Genomic DNA, 13,957 nt, shown 5'->3' with positions numbered 1-13,957 from the left:
TCACGAAGGAAGACACAAATAACCTTCCGGATGTACGAGGGGACCGAGGGTCTAGTGAGAACAAGGAATTGAAGGATATCCTAATTAGGCGGGAAATTGTGTCGGGGAAATTGATGGGATTGAAGGCCGACAAATCCCCAGGGCCTGATAAGTACTCTGGGATGTAGACTAAGGAAGTGGCCCTCGAAATATGGGATGCATTGGTGATAATTTTCCAACAGTCTATCGACTCTGGATCAGTTCCTATGGACTGGAGGGGAGCTAATGCAACACCACTTTTTAAAAAAAGGAGGGAGAGAAAACAGGACATCAGTAGTGGGGAAAATGTTGGAATCAATTAAGGATGAAATAGCAGCACATTTGGAAAGCAGTGATAGGATTGGTCCAAGTAAGCATGGATTTGTGAAAGGGAAATCATGCTTGACAAACCTTCTGGAATTTTTTGAGAATGTAAGTAGTAGAGTGGACAAGGGAGAGCCAGTGGATGTGGTGTATTTGGACTTTCAAAAGACTTTTGACAAGATCCCACACAAAAGATTGGTGTGCAAAGTCAAAGCACATGGTATTGAGGGTAATGTACTGACATGGATAGAGAACTGGTTGGCAGACAGGAAGCAGAGAGTCGGGATAAAGGGGTCCTTTTCAGAATGGCAGGCAGTGACTAGTGGAGTGCGCCCCAGGGCTTAGTGCTGGGACCCCAGCTCTTTAATATATATTAATGATTTAGATGATGGAATTGAGTGTAATATCTCCAAGTTTGCAGATGACACTAAACTGGGTGGCGGTGTGAACTGTGAGGAGGACCCCAAGAGGCTGCAGGGTGACTTGGACAGGTGAGGTGAATGGGCAAATACATGGCAGATGCAGTATAATGTGGATAATTGTGAGGTTATCCACTTTGGGGGCAAAAACATGAAGGCAGAATATTTGCTAAATGGCAGCAGATTAGGAAAAGAGGAGGTGCAGCGAGACCTGGGTGTCATGGTTCATCAGTCATTGAAAGTTGGCATGCAGGTACAGCTGGCGGTGAAGGCAGCAAATGGTATGTTGGCCTCCATAACAAGGGGATTTGAGCATCGGAGCAGGGAAGTCTTACTGCAGTTGTACAGGGCCTTGGTGAGGCCCCACCTGGAATAGTGTGTTCAGTTTTGGTCTCCTAATCTAAGGAAGGACATTCTTGCTATTGAGGGAGTGCAGCGAAGGTTCACCAGACTAATTCCAGGGATGGCTGGACTGACATATGAGAGACTGGATCAACTGGGCCTTTATACACTGGAGTTTAGAAGGATGAGAGGAGATCTCATAAAAACATATGATTCTGACGGGATTGGACAGGTTAGATGCGGGAAGAATGTTCCCGATGTTGGGGAAGTCCTGAACTAGGAGACAGAGTCTTAGGATAAGGGGTAAGCCATTCAGGACTGAGATGAGGAGAAACTTCTTCACTCAGAGAGTTGTTAACCTGTGAAATTCCCTGTCGCAGAGAGTTGTTGATGCCAGTTCATTGGATATATTCAAGAGGGAGTTAGATATGGCCCTTACGGCTAAAGGGATCAAGGGGTATGGAGTGAAAGCAGGAAAGGGATACTGAAGGAATGATCAGCCATGATCTTATTGAATGGTGGTGCAGGCTCGAAGGGCCGAATTGCCTACTCCTGCATCTATTTTCTATGTTTCCCAATGTTTAACAGCTTTCTGACAGATAATTGACAGATGCAACACTGAAGCCCATGTCTTTCTAAGAGAGTAAAAAGATTCAGCATGGAATTGAAATAAATCGTGTTTGACAAATTTAACAGACTTGTTTAAAAAAAAAATACGCTCTGTTTTGCCTCAAGGAGCATTTGATAAGGTGCCATATAGGCAGCTTGTTGATAAACATAATAGACACAGTATTAAAAGGAAGCATGGCAGTGTTAACAGGAAGTTAAAGGACAGAAAAGAGTAGTCATATATGTTTTTTTAAGATTGGAGGAACATGAACAGTGGTATCCGCTAGGGGTCAGTGTTGAGTCTGTTGCTCTTAATAGATATAAATGATTTAGAATTGGATATAGGGAAACAACAAAATTGCAGACAACACTTTTGTTGTTAAATGAAGACGACGGAAAGTAACTTTAGGAGAACATTGGTTAGTTAATTGGACAGAAAATGTCAGAACAAAGTTAAAACGGAGATATAATATCTTTTGAGAGACAAGACATTTTGGGAAGGAAAGTAAAGAGCAGAGAGCTATAGGAATTCAGAGGACGAGGCTGGGGAAGTGTGGAGGGGAGGAGGAGGGGGGAGGGAGGAGACAGCAGGGGAAGAAGAGCAGAGCCATAATAAACCAAGCATCTCTCTCGTTCAATGCTCCGCTCATATGGAGATTAGACAATGCACTTTCAAAAAATAAACCCTGTCCCAAATGCAGCCTGCAACCATTAGTAGCCTCTTTGCCTGCCACAACATTACTAACCATCATCTCGCATCCAAAATGGAATGAATTAAGACAGAATGAAGGGAAAAAAGTTAGGTTGTGAGAAGCAGTAAAGAAAATAAAGCAAAAAAAAGATAGAGAAGCAGAGAAAGAGAAAAACAGCAACATGAAGGTATTGCTGAAAGTTAACAGTGACCACCCAACTTACCATGTGCAACAAAGGAGATAAACTATTTAACCATTAATAATGATATACACAGGTGTTGCTCAGTGTCACATTGGCATAGCAAAATTCTGGCAACAGAAAGTGCGACCAGAGGAAAAACACACTCACAAAATCAAGTTAAATACTCATCTTATTTACAAATAATTGACAGATAAAAGGTGCCCAATTAGATTAATAATTACCTTTGGAGAAATTATGCTTTCCACGCTGCTCTCCAGATTACATTCAAACACGTGGGCTTTGGTGAGCTTCTTGTCCCAATGGGCCGCAAGCCAAATTTTGGCTAGCGGCCCACGCTTGCTCAACACAAAGTGAGCGTAAAACATCTTCTGCGATACCTTTCAGCACAAGATCATAAATCTAGACAAAGAAAATTGGCATCAATAACCTGAAAGCTGCACATTTATTACACAATACCGCAATATACTTTTTCTTTTCCCAATTTCCTCACCCTAAATCCAACAGTACCTAGCATGCTTATCTTTAACATGTATAATGGAGGCCTAAAACAATCCAGAAAATGATTTTCAAAATGTTACACAGAAAAAAAAAAGGAACAATGCTTTCAAGAATAAAATTTAAACAATCAACATTTAATCCATCGGTCAGTTCTGAGGAAAGGCCATCGACCTGAAACGTCAACTCTGTTTCTCTCTTCACAGATGCTGCTCGACCTGGTATTTCCAGCATTTTCAGTTTTTATCTAAGTTTATGCAACCCGTCCTCATAATTTAACCCACTAAGCCCCAGTATCATTCTGGTAAAATCTGCGTTGCACCCCCTCCAAGGCCAGTATATCCTTTGAGGTACTGTGTCCAAAACTGAACGCAGTACTCTAAATGGGCTCTGACCAAGAATTTATCCAACTGAAGAATAACTTCCTCCCCTTTGAGATAAAGACCAACATTCCATTAGCCTTTTTGATTGCTTTTTGTATCTGTCGACTGGCTTTTAATGAGTTGTGCACTTGGACTTCCAAATCTGTTCCTCGACAGTTTCTCCTTTCTCACCATTTAGAAAATACATCAGTTTATCTTTCTTGGGTCCAATGTTGACTACCTCCGAGATGCCCACATTGAACTCCATCTGCCATAGTTTTGTCGACTCACATAATCTGTCTATGTTTCTTTTAACTTCCTGCTGCCATCTGCACTAATGTCCTCATAACTTAGTACCTTAAGTGGTCTAGCAAACTACTCAGTTGTATGAACACCTACAAAAAAAATGCAGCTGCTAAGGCACCGACTTATTAGGGGAACTCGGAATGAGCAATAAATGCTGGCTTTGCCACGGATGCCCATATCTCATGAATAAAAAAAGGTAATAGTTCTGGGCAAGCTGAAGTTTACAGAGGGTGCAGGATGGTAGGCCAGCTAGGAAAGCATTGGAATAGTCATATCTAGAAGTTTCTACAGCAGATTGGCTGGCAAAGGCAATATTACGGAGGTGGCAGTCTTTGTGATGGGGATTATGGGGTTGGGAGCTCAAATCGGGGTCAAACAGCACATCAAAATTGTAAACTGTCTGGTTCGGCCTGAGACAGTGGCCAGAGAGGGGATGGAATTGGTGGAAATAGCACAGAGTTTGTAGCAGTCAAAGACAATGGCTGCGGACTTCCAAATGTTTAATTGGATGAATTGGTGGCTCGCCCAAGACAAGGGAAATTGATGGGATTGAAGGCCGATAAAGCCCCAGGGCCTGATAGTCTGCATTGGTGGTCATTTTCCAACATTCTACAGACTCTGGGTCAGTTCCTATGGATTAGAGGGTAGCTAATGTAACCCCACTTTTTAAAAAAAGGAGAGAAAAAACAGGGGTTAGCCTGACATCGGTAGTGGGGAAAATGTTGGAATCAATTATTAAAGATGTAATAGCAGCGCATTTGGAAAGTAGTGACAGGATCAGTCCAAGTCAGCATGGATTTATGAAAGGGAAATCATGCTTGACAAATCTTCTAGAATTTTTTGAGGATGTAACCAGTAGAGTGGACAAGGGAGAACCAGTGGATGTGGTGTATTTGGACTTTCAAAAGGCTTTTGACAAGGTCCCACACAAGAGATTAGTGTGCAAAATCAAAGCACATGGTATTGGGGGTAATGTATTGACGTGGATAGAGAACTGGTTGGCAGACAGGAAGCAAAGAGAAGGAATAAACGGCTCCTTTTCAGAATGGCAGGCAGTGACGAGTGGGGTACAGGAAGGTTCAGTGCTGGGACCCCAGCTATTTATAATATACATTAATGATTTAGACGAAGGAATTGAATGTAATATCTCCAAGTTTGCAGATGACACTAAGCTGGGTGGCAGTATGAGCTGTGAGGAGGACGCTAAGAGGCTGCAGGGTGACTTGGACAGGTTAGGTGAGTGGGCAAATGCATGGCAGATGCAGTATAATGTGGATAAATGTGAGGTTATCCACTTTGGAGGCGAAAACAGGAAGGCAGATTATCTGAATGGTGACAGATTAGGAAAAGGGGAGGTGCAACGAGACCTGGGTGTCATGGTACATCAGTCATTGAAAGTTGGCATGCAGGGACAGCAGGCGGAGAAGAAAGCAAATGGCATGTTGGTCTTCATAGTGAGAGGATTTGCGTATAGGAGCAGGGAGGACTTACTGCAGTTGTACAGGGCCTTGGTGAGGCCACACCTTGAATATTGTGTACAGTTTTGGTCTCCTAATCTGAGGAAGGGTATTCTTGCTATCGAGGGAGTGCAGCAAAGGTTCACCAGACTGATTCCCGGGATGGCATGACTGACATATGAAGACTGGATCGACGAGGCTTATATTCACTGGAATTTAGAAGAAATTCATAGAAACATATAAAATTCTGACAGGATTGGACAGGTTCGATGCAGGAAGAATGTTCCCGATGTTAGGGAAGTCCAGAACCAGAGGTCACAGTCTAAGGATAAGGGGTATGCCATTTAGGACTGAGACAAGGAGAAACTTCTTCACTCAGAATTGTGAACCTGTGGGATTCTCTACCACAGAAAGTTGTTGAGGACAGTTCGTTGGATATATTCAAAAGGGAGTTAGATGTGGCCCTTACGGCTAAAGGGATCAAGGGGTATGGAGAGAAAGTAGGAATGGAGTACTGAAATTGCATGATCAGCCATGATCATATTGAATGGTGGTGCAGGCTCGAAGGGCCGACTGGGCTACTCCTCTACCTATTTTCTATTTTCCTATGAATGTCAGAAACAGTCTCACAACACAGAGGCATTGAAGGGGTAAAGAGCAGTGGCGGAGAGGAGTCAACAGCATACATGTGAAAGCTGACAAATGAACCTCCTACTGTGTGACAAATGTGTGCCTCCTACTCGTTGATTTAGGAGGCAGTACTACAACAAGCGCATCCAGTCTCCCGAGCTAGGAAATGGAAATGGTGATTGGGGAGGGTGGGGTGGCGGGGGGAAAAAATTATATAAACTTTGTAATGGCACAGTGCATCTCGAACACATTAACAGCACAGTATATATGGAAATATCCACATTCGATTTACCCCATCCCATTGTTTTTGTGGCTGATTTTCTCCCTGCCATTTGTGAAGACATAGAATTTTGGTGGGATACACATTGACTGGAACTGGCATCCTCTGCTCCCTTGTCCAAATGGCCATAATCCTTGTGTGAGCCCAGACAGTTCAATGTTGCTAGGATTTTCAACCATCATAGTGGAGCCAGTCATGCCTTCACCCAAATATCTACATGCAAGCACTTTCTCGCAGGGGACATTGGCTAACAATCAAAATCAGAAGTGGAAACCCTGCCTCATTTTAATTTCCCTCGCCAACAGTCACACCCCAACTGCTGCCTTGGCTAAAATCAACTAATTAAGCACTGACCAGAAATTAAATGTGGAAGTTATGTTTACTGTGGTGGGCAATACCTTTACTAATTAAGCTGTCAAGCGAGGAGTCAAGAATCTTCCCTCCCTCTTCTCAAAGGGCATCAATTGTATTTGTGACAGGAAGGCTGCTTTCACATGCCTCCAAGCACCAGATGAAGTATAATGTTGCCAAAAGCTTGACTCTACACCAGCCACCCATGGAGCAGGTATTCTGGTGGGAGCTGTCAAAAATGGAAGTATGGCAAAGAAACAATTTCCTTTCTTCAGAGATTTTCAAGATGAGAGGTTTTGAGAAAGTAAAGGAAAATATTTCCTCTGACGAGTGGGTCAATAACTAGAAGTCATAGTTTTAAAATCATTGGAGACGAGAAGTTTTTATTCCACTCAGTTGTTGGGATTTGGAATGCTCGACCTGAAAAGGTGTTGCAAGGTAATTCCATAAATCATGTTAAAAGCGAGTTGGACACTTACTTGATTGAGGAACAGGGTTATGGACAAAAAGCAGGGATGTGGACAAAGCACAACTGCTCTTTCAAACAGCCAGCACAGGCATGACTGGCTGAATGGACGACTCCTGTGCTGTAAGTTTCTATGATTTCTATGATTCTATGCAAACTTTGCCAGATGGTTTTAATTAGTTTGTAATACAAAACAGATTTTCAATTCTGACGAGCTGGGAGGTTGGCGAGCCGACCAGGCCCCGAGGTCGACGAATCGGCAAGGCCCCCGAGGTAGACGAGTCGGGAGTTCGGAGGCCGGTGAGGTGAGTTGGTAAATAGCTCTCTTTTCTCTATTTCTTTTTAAGTAGATTTTAAACTAGACAAGGCTAACTAGAGGGATGGCAGTGCAGCTCAATCCCGTGGCGTGCACAACCTGCGGCATGTGGGAAGTCCTGGACGCTTCGCGCAGCCTAGACAACCATGTGTGCAGGAGGTGTCTCCAGCTTCAACTGTTACCAGATGTAGTAAGTTGCTCGGGAAGTAGCGCAGAAGTCCCCCCGTGAGTCCATCTCACTTTCAAACCAATATTCACTTCTGAGTATCCTAAGGACGATGGTGACTCTGGAGAGTGCAGCCAGAGCCAATTCCAAGGCACCATGGGTGGCTCAGCTGCACAGGGGGGAGGGACGAAGAACAAGAGCTCTAGTGATAGGGGATTCTATAGTTAGGGGAACAGACAGGAGTTTCTGCGGCCGTAGATGTGACCCCCGAATGGTTTTGTGCCTCCCTGGTGCCAGGGTCAAGGATGTCAGAGCGGACGCAGTGCATCCTGGGCGGGGCGGGGGGTGTGGGGGTGGTAAACAGCTCGAGGCCGTGGTCCATATCGGGACCAACGACATAGGTAAAATAAGGGATGAGATCCTACAGGAAAAACTCAGGGAGCTAGGAAGGAAATTAAAAGGTAGGACCTCAAAAGGTAGTAATCTTTGGGTTACTACCGGTGCCACGTGCTAATAAGTATAAGAATAGGATAGAGAGGATGAACACGTGGCTGGAAAGTTGGTGTAGGAGGGAGGGCTTTAAATTCTTGAGGCATTGGGACTGCTTCTGGGAGAGATGGGACATGTACAAACCGGACAGGTTGCACCTCAACAGCGCCTGGAGTTTTGCTAGTGCTGTTGGGGAGAGTTTAAACTAGCTTGGCAGGGGGATGGGAACATGAGAACGAATTCAAAAGGGAAGGAAGTAAAGCTGAAATTGGATAGCAAGAATCTAGAAAGCAAATCTGTAAGACAGAGGAAACAGGGTTTAGTATGTAGTAAGCAAGGAGGTCTTCCTGTGCTGAATGGTATATACTTTAATGCAAGGAGTATAGCGAATAAGGCGGATGAGCTAAAAGCACAGGTAGACACTTGGGAGTATGACATTATAGCCATTACAGAAACGTGGCTGAGAGAGGGGCAGGTTTGGCAGATCAATATTTCTGGTTACAGAACTTTTGCACAAGATAGAAAGGGGGGGGGGGGGTACTGATTAAAGAAAATATTACAGCGGTGAGGGGGGGGGGATGATATATTAGAGAGATCATCAAATGAGACAATACGAGTTGAATTGAAAAATAAAAAAGGTGCGATCACACTGCTGGGCATGTATTATAGACCCCCCAAAAACAGTGGGAGGGAGATAGAGGAGCAAATATGTAGACAAATTGCTATGATCCAAAAACCATAGGGTAGTAATAGTAGGGGATTTTAACTATCCAAATTTAATGTGAAGGGTATAGAGGATGCGGAATTCTTAAAATGCATTCAAGAGAACTTTTTTAATCAGTATGTAGCAAGCCCAACACGAGAGGGGGCGGTCTTGGATGTAGTTTTGGGGAATGAAGCTGGGCAGGTTGAAGGGTTATTAGTGGGAGAGCACTTGGGTAAATAATTCAGTCAGATTCAAGTTGGTTATGGATAAAGACAACAATAGGCATGGACTAAAAGTTCCGAATTGGGGAACGGCTAATTTTGCTAAGTTAAGGAGTGATTTGGCCATGGTGGACCCAGCTACTTGTGGGTAAATCAGTGTCGGAACAGTGGGAGGCATTTAAGGAGGAGATTCGGAAGGCTCAGGCCAAAGTTGTGCCCTTAAAGAAAAAGGCTGGGAAAAATAATTCTAGAGTCTCCTGGATGTCTCGGGACTTACAGGAGAGGATTAAGAAAAAAAAGGACGCTTATGTCATATATCAAAGGCTAAATACTATAGAATCTTTAGAGGAATATAGAAAGTTAAGAGGCAAAGTTAAAAGGTTATTAGGAATGCTAAGAGAGAGCACAAGAAATGCTTGGCCAGTAAAATTAAGGAAACCCCAAAAGATGTTCTTTAAATATATTAAAAGCAAGAGGATAACTAAAGAAAGGGTAGGGTCTATTAGAGACCATGAGGGTAATCTTTGTATGGAGCCGGAAGATGTTGGGAGGGTTCTTAACAAATACTTTGCATCTGTTTTCACAAAGGAAAGGGGCAATGCAGATACTGCTTTCGAGGAGGAGCGAGATATTCTGGATCAAATAAATATATAGAGAGAGGGGAGGTATTAAGGGGTTTAGCAGCTGTGAAAGTAGATAAGTCCCCAGGCCAGGATGAAATGCATCTCCAGGCTGTTGAGCAAAGTAAAAGAGGAAATAGCAGAGGCCTTGACCATCATTTTCCAGTCCTCTTTGGATTTGGACATGGTGCCGGAGGACTGCTAATTGTGGTACTCTTGTTTAAGAAGGGAGAAAGGGATAGGCCGAGTAATTACAGACCTGTCAGCCTAACCTCAGTGGTGGGAAAATTATTGGAAAAAATCCTGAAAGACAGGATAAATTTGCATTTGGAAAGGCAAGGATTAATTAGGGACAGTCAGCACAGATTTGTTCAGGGAAGATAGTGTTTGACTAACCTGAATTTTTTGAGGCGGTAACCAAGAGGGTCGATGAGGGTAGTGCGGACGATGTAGCGTATATGGACTTTAACAAAGCTTTTGATAAGGTCCCACATGGTAGACTGGCCAAGAAGGTTAAAGCCCATGGGATCCAGGGCAAAGTGGCTAGTTGGATCCAAAATTAGCTCGAGGTAGGAAGCAAAGGGTGATGGTTGATGGATGTTTTTATGACTGGAAGGATGTTTCCAGTGGGGTTCTGCAGGGCTCAGTACTGGGTCCCCTGCTTTTTGTGGTATATATCAATGATTTAGATTTGAATATAGGGAGTATGATTAAGAAGTTTGCAAATGACATTAAAATTGGCTGTGTGGTTGATAATGAAGAGGAAAGTCATGTACTGTAGGATGATATATCAACCTATTGGTTAGGTGGGCAGAGCAGTGGCAAATGGAATTTAATTTGGAGAAGTGCGAGGTAATGCACTTTGGGAGGGCTAATAAGGAAAGGGTATACACATTAAGCGGTTGGCCACTTAATAGTGTAGATGAACAAAGCGACCTTGGAGTGCTTGTCCACAAATCCCTGAAAGTAGTAGGCCAAGTGGATAAGGTGGCTAAGAAGGCATACGGAATGCTTGCCTTTATTAGCAGAGGCATAGAATACAAGAGCTGGGATGTCATGCGTGAACTGTATAATACTCGGTTAGACCACATCTGGAGTACTGTGTGCAGTTCTGATCGCCATATTATAGGAAGGTCGTGATTGCACTGAAGAGGGTGCAGAGGAGATTTACTAGGATGCTGCCTGGAATGGAGAATCCTAGTTAAGAGGATAGATTGGATAGGCTGGGTTTGTTCTCATTGGAACAGAGGAGGTTGAGAGGAGACCTCAGAGAAGTACAAAATTTTGAGGGGCCTGGATATAGTGGATAGCAAGGGCCTATTTCCATTGGTGGAGGGGTCAATTACAAGGGGACATAGTTTTAAGGTGGTTGGTGGAAGGTTCAGAGGGGATTTGGGGGGGGCGGGGGGTGGGCTTCAGAACTCACTGCCTCGAAGTATGGTGGATGCAGAAACTCTCACCACATTTAAAAGATGCTTGGATGTGCACTTGAAAAGCCGTAACCTGCAGGGTTACAGACGAAGAGCTGGTAATTGGGATTAGACTCGATAACCTCTTGTTGGCCAGCGCAGATACAATGCTAAGTACTGCAGGGAATCGAATACGGCCAGGGTGATCTCCTGGATTAATTTTGATCGCCTGGATGGGTCGGAGAAGAATTTTCCAGATTTTTTTCCCCCCAATTGGCCTGGGTTTTTAAATCTTGTTTTTGGCTCTCCCAGGACATCACATGGCTCCGGTTGGGGTGGAGTGTAGAATGTTTCAGTATAAGGGGTGTCGCAGTCGTGTGGGGCAGACTGGTTGGGCTGGGTGCTCTTTACCTTTCCGCCATTGTTCATAGGTTTACATGTAACCTTCAGGGCTGCTGACCGAGGGCCGAGCGGCTCTGTCAGCCGGCATGGACATGATGGTCCGAAATGGCCTCCTCCTGTGCTGTAAATTTCTGATTCGGTCTTCCCAATATTTAATTGAAGAAAATTTCTGCTCATCCAGTACTGGATGTCGGACAAGCAATCTGACAATTTTGATACAACGCAGGGGTCGACAGAAGTAGCGGAGAGGTAGAGCTGGGTATTGTCTAAAGGCAAACAAGTCCCTTAGACCTGATGGCCTGCATCCTAGGGTCTTAAAAGAAGTGGCTGCAGAGATAATGGATGCATTGGTGGCAATCTACCAAAACTCCCTGGATTCTGGAGAGGTCCCAGTGAATTGGAAAACATGCAAATGTAATGCCCCTATTCAGGAAAGGAGGGAGACAGAAAGCAAGAAACTATAGACCTGCGAGCCAAACATCTGTCATTGGGAAAATGCTGGAGTCCATTATTACAGAAGTAGTAGCAGGACATTTAGAAAATCATAATAAAACATGCTGACTCTGCTTGATTGTATGAAAGGGAAATAGTGTTTTACAAATTTGCTAGAGTTCTTTGAGGATGTAACGAGCAGCGTGGATAGAGGGGAACTAGTAGATGTAGTGAATTTGGAGTTCCAGAAGGCATTCGATATGTGGCACCCCAAGATGCTACTGCATAAGATAAGAGCTCATGGGTTTGGGGGTAATATATTAGAATGGAGAGAGAATTGGCTAACTAATAGAAAACAGAGTCGACATAAATGGGTCATTTTCAGGTTGGCAGACTAACCAGTGGGGTACCACAGGGATCAGTACTTGGGCCTCAACTATTTACAATCTATATTAATGACTTGGATGAAGGGACCAAGTGTACTGTAGCCAAATTTGCTGATGATACAAAGATAGGTGGGAAAGCAAGTCCGACTGCGGCAACTACAGAGGAATCTCCCTGCTATCAGCCACTGGGTAAGTCGGCGCTAGAGTCCTCCTCAACCGTCTTCTCCCCGAGGCTGAGGAGCTCCTCCCGGAGTCGCATTTCGTTCCCTACGGGGCACAACGGACATGATTTTTTCAGCTCAACAGCTGCAGGTAAAATGCAGGGAACCGCGCCAGCCCTTATACAAGGCCTTCTTCAACCTTACAAAGGCCTTTGACAGTGTCAACCGCAATGGTCTATGGAGCGTCCTCCTCTGCTTCAGATGCCCCAAAAGTTCACCACCATTCTCCGCCTGCTCCACAACGATATGCAGGCCGTGATCCTTGCCAATGGGTCCATTACATACCCAATCCACGTCTGGACCGGTGTCAAACAGGGCTGCGTCATCGTCCCAACCCTCTTCTCAATCTTCCTTGCGGTCATGCTCCACCTCAGTCAACAAGCTCCCTGCTGGAGTGGAACTAAGCTACAGAACCAGTGGGAGCTTGTTCAACCTTCGCCGTCTCCAGGCCAGGTCCAAGGCCACCCCAACCTCTGTCGTTGAGCTACAGTACATGGCCGACGACTGCGTCTGCGCACATATAGAGGCTGAACTCCAGGACATAGTCGACATTTTTACTGAGGCGTACGAAAGCATGGGCCTTATGCTAAACATCTGTATGACAAAGGTCCTCCACCAGTCTGTCCTTGCCGCACAGCACTGCCCCCCCAGTCATCAAGATCCACGAAGCGGGCCTGGACAATGTGGACCATTTTCCATACATCGGGAGCCTCCTATCAACAAGAGCAGGCAGTGGTGACGAGATTCAACATCGCCTCCAGTGCGCCAGTGCAGCCTTCGGCCAGACCCTTAAAACTGCCAAGCAGCTCATGGTCTACAGGGCTGTAGTGATACCCGCTCTCCTGTATGGCTCAGAGACATGGACCATGTACAGCAGACACCTCAAGTCACTGGAGAGATACCACCAACGATGTCTCCGCAAGATCCTACAAATCCCCTGGGAGGACAGACGCACCAACATCAGCGTCCTCGGCCAGGCCAACATCCCCAGCATTGAAGCACTGACCACACTTGATCAGCTCCGCTGGGCAGGCCACATTGTTCGCATGCCAGACATGAGACTCCCAAAGCAAGCGCTCTACTCGGAACTCCTTCATGGCAAACGAGCCAAAGGTGGGCAGCGGAAACGTTACAAGGACACCCTCAAAGCCTCCCTGATAAAGTGCAACATCCCCACTGACACCTGGGAGTCCCTGGCCAGAGACCGCCCCAAGTGGAGGAAGTGCATCCAGGAAGGTGCTGAGCACCGAGTCTCATCGCCGAGAGCATGCAGACAACGGAAAGAATGTGCAGCAAGCCAGTCCCACCCACCCCTACCCTCAACGACTATCTGCCCCACCTGTGACAGAATCTGCGGTTCTCGTATTGTCTGTTCAGCCACCTAAGAATTGATGTTAAGACTGGAAACAAGTCCTCCTCAATTCCGAGGGACTGTCTATGATGATGAGGTGGGAAAGCAAGTTGTGAGGAGGACAAAGAATCTGCAAAGGGATATAGATAGTTAAGTGAGTGGGCAAAAATTTGGCAGATTGAGTATAAGGAAAATGTGAGGTTATCCACTTTGGTAAGAAGAATAAAAAAGCAAATTATTTAAATGGAAAGAAAATGCTGCTGTACAGAGGGATCTTGGGGTCCT

At 45.0% G+C, this 13,957-nt stretch overlaps 1 protein-coding gene across 2 annotated transcripts in view; it reads right to left on the bottom strand.

The window, feature by feature from the left end:
• rad21b (RAD21 cohesin complex component b) overlaps positions 1 to 13,957 on the bottom strand; it is an 81,120-nt gene that overhangs the window by 40,644 nt on the left and 26,519 nt on the right. For both annotated transcript variants that reach the window (XM_070890709.1, XM_070890716.1), the window contains exon 2: positions 2,828 to 3,005. In XM_070890709.1, the coding sequence (XP_070746810.1) occupies positions 2,828 to 2,971 (144 nt within the window). In that variant the 5' untranslated portion in view covers positions 2,972 to 3,005. The remainder of the gene's footprint in view (positions 1 to 2,827; positions 3,006 to 13,957) is intronic.

The sequence above is a fragment of the Pristiophorus japonicus genome, chromosome 1 (genome assembly GCF_044704955.1).
Source record: "Pristiophorus japonicus isolate sPriJap1 chromosome 1, sPriJap1.hap1, whole genome shotgun sequence".
Taxonomy (NCBI): Eukaryota; Metazoa; Chordata; class Chondrichthyes; family Pristiophoridae; genus Pristiophorus; species Pristiophorus japonicus.
The sequence above is the reverse complement of the archived record's forward strand: the minus strand, read 5'-3'. Positions and strand labels throughout refer to the sequence as shown.